Source organism: Nicotiana tomentosiformis, chromosome 8, assembly GCF_000390325.3.
Source record: "Nicotiana tomentosiformis chromosome 8, ASM39032v3, whole genome shotgun sequence".
NCBI lineage: Eukaryota > Viridiplantae > Streptophyta > Magnoliopsida > Solanales > Solanaceae > Nicotiana > Nicotiana tomentosiformis.
In genome coordinates this window covers 133,195,988-133,201,877 of record NC_090819.1, presented here as the reverse complement: position 1 = coordinate 133,201,877, position 5,890 = coordinate 133,195,988, and the positions used below count along the sequence as shown (strand labels likewise).

Genomic DNA, 5,890 nt, shown 5'->3' with positions numbered 1-5,890 from the left:
TCTAGAAACTGGGAAGGGCAATCTCCTGCTAGGCCACCACTCTTCAACGTCCAGTATTACTCTTGGTGGAAAAACAGGATGAGAGATAACATCATGGGAGAAGACTATGAGCTATGGGACATTGTCACAGATGTTCCACAGGCTACCATGAAGATAAATGCCGAAGGAGAACAGGTGCCAAAAACAAGAGTTGACTGCACTGCTAAGGACTTGAGAAAGTGGGAGAAGAATGCTAAAGACAAAAAATGGCTTGTTTGTGGACTCGGTCCAGATGAGTACAGTAGAATACAAAGTTGTACCACTGCCAAAGAAATCTGGGACACTTTTCAAGTGGCCCATGAAGGAACACCTCAAGTGAAGAGGTCTAGAGAAACACCACTATATTCTCAATATGAGAATTTCACCATGAAGGAAGGGGAAACCATCCAAGAGATGTATATAAGGTTTACCACACTAATAAATGAACTTAAGTCTCTTGGAAGGGTTATTCTTGAAGAAGATAAAGTTGAGAAGATTCTGACAAAGGTTCTGCCAGTTACTTGGGCGAGCAAAATCACTGCCATTCAGGAATCAAAGAACATTGCTACTCTTAGGTTGGATGAGCTAATTGGAAATCTCACTGCTTATGATCTTATAAGGAAAACCATGAAAATGGATGTACCCAAGAAGGAAAGGAGCCTGACACTCAAAATCACTGAAGGTGCTGATCTGGAGGAAGATGAAATGACTATGATCACCAAGGACTTCAAGAAATACCTTATGAGAGGAAAGGTTCTTTAAGAGGTGGAAATTACAACAAAGCAAGGGTTCCTGAAAAAATGACCAATGAAGGTTTCCACAAGTATGGGAAGACTGATCATCACATTAAGAACTGCCCTCAATGGAAAATTGAATGGAAGAAGGAAAGATCTAAACGAAGGAACATGAAGAAGGAACATGTTCATCCCAAGAAGAACAAAGGATCAACAAAGGCTATGGTTGCTACTTGGGGAGAAAGTTCAGATGAGGAATCAGATGATGAAAATGGAGATGAACAAGCACTTATGGCAATTGGAGAATCAGATGGGGAATCTCATGAGGAACAGTGGTAAGTATAATTCATCTCAAAGACAAGATTAAGTTTTTGTCTAAAGAAAAACTCTCTGAATTATTGCTAGATTTCATTGATGAATCTGAGGTAATAAATAAAGAAAAAGAACAGCTCTCTAAGGATTGTGTGATTTTAAAAACAAAGTGTAAGAACCTGGAACTCAGAGTTAGTGAGACTGTGAGTGAAAATACTGCTATGAAGAACTAGGTTCATACATTTGAAGCAAATGTTCTTGAGTTAAAATCTAAAAATCTAAAACTGAAACTAGGAACCAGTAAGAAGACAGCTGATTGCACATAACTCACTTTAGAAGAAAATGTAGGAAAACTGAATGATGAGTTGTATAGGAAGGATGAGTAGGTGAGAGTGCTAAAGGAGGATCTAGGCAAGGTCAAGCATGAACTAGACAGAACTAGTAAATGGGGCAGGTCCTCCGATGCTTTGTCATGGCTACATGAACATCACAGTAGCAATAGAAGAGGAGTTGGTTTTGGGAATCAACTACCTAAGTGGGATCCTAAATGAAAGTACCTCACTCTTCCTGAGAACAAGATTTGTACTCAACGTGGTAAGACTGGTCACTATAAAAGTGAATGTAACGCTAAAGAAAGGGCCAGTCAAAAGAACAAAAAAATTGTTCAAGGGAATAATTGGTTACCAAGTTGGGCTAAAAAGAATTTAATTCCTCCTTTTGCTTATAGAAAGGGACCCAAACTAGTTTGGGTTCCTAAGACTAACCTATGGTTTCATTTTATAGGTTCAAGTGAAGGGGAGCAGCCAAATATGGTACATGGACAGTGGCTGCTTAAAGCATATGATAGGAAGCAAGGACCAGTTCCTTTCACTTCAGGACCTCAAAAGAGGAAATGTCTCCTTTGGAAATGGAAAGAAAAGTGAAATCATTGGGGTTTGTAAGGTAGGTAAGGATGACTCTCATTCCATTGAGAATGTCTACTTGATAGACAGCTTGAAGTATAGCCTAATCAGTGTGTCACAATTATGTGATAGAGGTAACTTGGTAGCATTCACCTCTACTAAATGTTTTGTGATAAATCTTATCACTGGTAAGATTGTTTGTAGGGTAAAAGAGTGAATAATATATATATATATATATATATATATATATATATATATATATATTATAGATCTGTCCACACTCTCAGAGAAAGAACTAACTTGCTTAAGTGTGCTGGATAGTGATCCCCTCCTTTGTCATAAGAGGCTTGGACATGCAAGTCTAAGTCAACTCAACAAATTAGTCTCCAGGGACTTGGTGATAGGACTGCCTAACATTAAGTTCAAGGAAGATAACGTTTGTGAGGCTTGTGCGAGGGGGAAGCAGGTAAGATCCTCTTTTAAATGCAAGAAAGTGGTAAGTACCACCAGAACGATGGAACTGGTTCATATGGATCTCTTTGGTCCAATGAGAACATTAAGTAGAGGTGTTAAGAGATATGTGATGGTTCTTGTTGATGATTATTCTAAGTTTACTTGGACACTATTTTTAGCATCTAAAGTTGAAGCATTTGACATGTTCACTTCCTTTGTTAGAAAAACTCAGAAACAATTAGGAAATCAACTTGCATCAATTAGGTTTGATCATGGTAATGAATTTGAAAATGCTAAATTTGCTGAATTTTGTGATTTGCATGGCATAGATCATAATCTTTCTGCCCCTAGAAGTCCACAACAAAATGTAGTAGTTGAATGAAAGAATAGGACTCTTGATGATATGGCTAGGAATATGCTTCTTTCTAGTAAGCTGCCCCATAGCTTCTGGGCAGAAGCTGTAAATACTGCATGCTATATCATAAATAGGTGCATGACAAGATCTCTAGTAGAGAAGACTCCCTATGAGTTACTTAAAGGAAGAAAACCAAACATATACCATCTTAAGGCATTTGGATGCAAGTGCTTTGTGCACAACAATGGTAAGGACTCCCTAGGTAAGTTTGATCCCAGAAGTGATGAGGGAGTATTCTTGTGATATTCTTCACATAGTAAGGCTTATAAAGTTTATACCAAAAGAACTATGTGTGTTAAAGAAAGTATTCATGTAGTTTTTGATGAAACTAACATTCTTTCTGAGAGACAGGAACATGATGATGAAGCAATTGGGCTGGTGAGCAACTTAAATGAAACCACAGCCCAGACAAAATCAGCACTGGAAGAAGGAACATGTGATGGAACATGTCTTTTTACCCAGGGCAACCTAACAGGGGAAACAGAACAAAAAGGAATTGATCCCTAAACCTCAATGGAACCTGTCCATAAATTTATTCCACAATAACAAAACACTGAAGGAATATCAAGGAGAAACCAATTGGTTGTGCAACCTTACAAGTATCAAAATTCTCATCCCATTAAGAACATAATTATTGATCCAACCTCTGGAATCAAAACCAGTTCTTCATTAAAGAATATCTGTGCTTTTGATGCCTTCTTATCTCTTATTGAACCTAAAAATGTTGCTGAGGCTTTGTAGGATGCAGACTGGGTAAATGCAATGCAAGATGAACTCAACCAATTTAAAAGGAGTCAAGTTTGGCATCTGGTACCAAAACCCAAGGACATATCAATAATTTGCACAAAATAGGTCTTTAGAAACAAACTTGATGAAGATGGAACAGTTACAAGTAACAAGGCAAGATTGGTGGTTTAAGGATATGGCCAAGAGGAGGGCATAGACTATGATGAAACCTTTGCTCCAGTTGCAAGGTTGGAAGTAATAAGACTCCTCATAGCCTTCGCTGCTTACATGGAATTCACCCTTCACCAGATGGATGTCAAGAGTGCCTTCATTAATGGCTATCTAAAGGAAGAAGTGTTTGTCAAGCAACCTCTAGGGTTTGAAAGCAAGGAAAGTGCTGATTATGTGTACAAACTTGACAAAGCACCTTTTGGGCTCAAGCAGGCCCCAAGAGCATGATATGAAAGATTATCAAAGTTTTTGCTTGAGAATGACTACAAGAGAGGTAAAATTGACAATACTTTGTTCTTGAAAGAAAAAGGTAAAGATCTCTTGGTAATTCAGATATATGTTGATGATATAATCTTTGGAGCAACTACTGATAAGTTAAGTGAAGATTTTGCTAAACTAATGGGGAGTGAATTTGAAATGAGCATGATGGGTAAGCTTAATTTCTTTTTAGGCTTACAAATTAAATAAAATTCAAATGGAACTATGATCCATTAGCTGAAGTATGTAAAAGAGTTGCTTAAAAGGTTTAAAATGGAATATTCCAAAGAAATCGACACTCCTATTGCAATAGCCACAAAGTTAGATATAGATGAACCTAGTTCATAGGTTGATCAGAAGTTGTATAGGGGAATGATTGGTTCATTATTGTATCTCACTGCTAGTAGACCTGACATTGTTTTCAGTGTAGGGCTTTGTGCAAGATTTCAGACAAATCCAAATGAATCTCACTTGACTGATGTAAAAAGAATCTTGAGATACCTAAAAGGCACCACTGATCTTTGTCTTTGGTATCTAAAAGGTAGTACTTGTAATCTTGTGTGATATGCTGATGGTGACAATGCAGGTTTTCTTGTGGATAGAAAGAGCACCTCAGGTATGGCACACTTTCTTGGCTCATGTCTTGTGTCTTGGGCCACCAAACAACAAAATTCAGTGGCCTTATCTAATGCTGAAGCTGAGTATGTTGTTGCTACATCATGTTGTGCTCAACCATTGTGGATTAAACATCAATTGAGAGATTTTGGAATCGATGTTAGATGTATCCCTATCTTTTGTGATAACACTAGTGCTATTAGTATGACAAAGAACCCCGTTCATCATAAAAGAACAAAGCACATAGATGTTAGACATCATTTTTTAAGGGACAATTATGAGAAGGGATTGATCACTATAGAGTTTTGTTCTATTGATAAACAGATTGTGACATCTTTACAAAATCACTAAGTAGAGAGCACTTTGAAAGGAACATGTTAGAATTAGGGATGATTAAGATCACCTAAGCGAACCACTTCAGATTGTACATGAAAAAAAAAGTTTGTTAGAAAATCTAAAATTTGTGTAAATAACCAGATTAATTGTTGCTCAGTCTCATACTGTAAATAGTATACTCCTATGCCATGTTTTAATATGAATCACTGGTCTCTAATGAAATTTTCTCTATTTTTGCAAATTGAAACATGGTTGAGAGGATTCTTAATAAAGAATCTAGTTCATCAGTGCTGGTTCATCTGAAAAATGAGGTATGTGTTCTACAGTATGCGCATTTTGAAATACTAATATTTAAATCATGAGCAGAACTCTACCCAAGTCCATAATCTTCCAAAGCCTATCCAATAAAAATTTGAACTAGTTCCGTTTCAACTAAAGAATCCTCACCGAATTAATACACCAAGATTCTAGGAGAGCTGTAACCGTCATTCCAAACTGAAAATTGCAGAATGAATAGACTTCTAATTGACCACAAAAAGCTGTTGTTGTGTATTAATTACACTTCTCCTTTAAATCTCTCATCAAATCTGCAAACTCTTTATTATTTCTGAAAAACCGTCGAAACCCTTTCTTCTCTCCTTGGCTTTGAATTCAATCCAAGCTTTTTCCTTTATCACAAAGACATAACCAAAATGTCTAACCCCTGGAATAACCCTGGAACTCATCCACCCCTACTCTTTCCTCTTCCTCTACAACCCCTCAACCTAGTTCTATCCCCCAACCTAGAAAAAGGAGAGTCAAAATGCTTGTTAGAAAAGCCGTGGCCAGCGGTGCTTTATCTCAAAAATTAAATGCCCAACTTCAAGCAATCCAAGCCCAAAACTCACAAA

At 37.2% G+C, this 5,890-nt stretch overlaps 1 protein-coding gene across 1 annotated transcript; it reads left to right on the top strand.

Annotated features, from left to right (window-relative positions):
* Positions 1 to 818: 818 nt before the first annotated feature.
* LOC138898183 (uncharacterized) lies at positions 819 to 2,183 on the top strand. The gene is made up of 2 exons (XM_070184225.1): positions 819 to 1,046; positions 1,848 to 2,183. Exons 1-2 carry the CDS (start codon positions 819 to 821, stop codon positions 2,181 to 2,183), a joined length of 564 nt encoding a protein of 187 aa, XP_070040326.1.
* Positions 2,184 to 5,890: the final 3,707 nt, after the last annotated feature.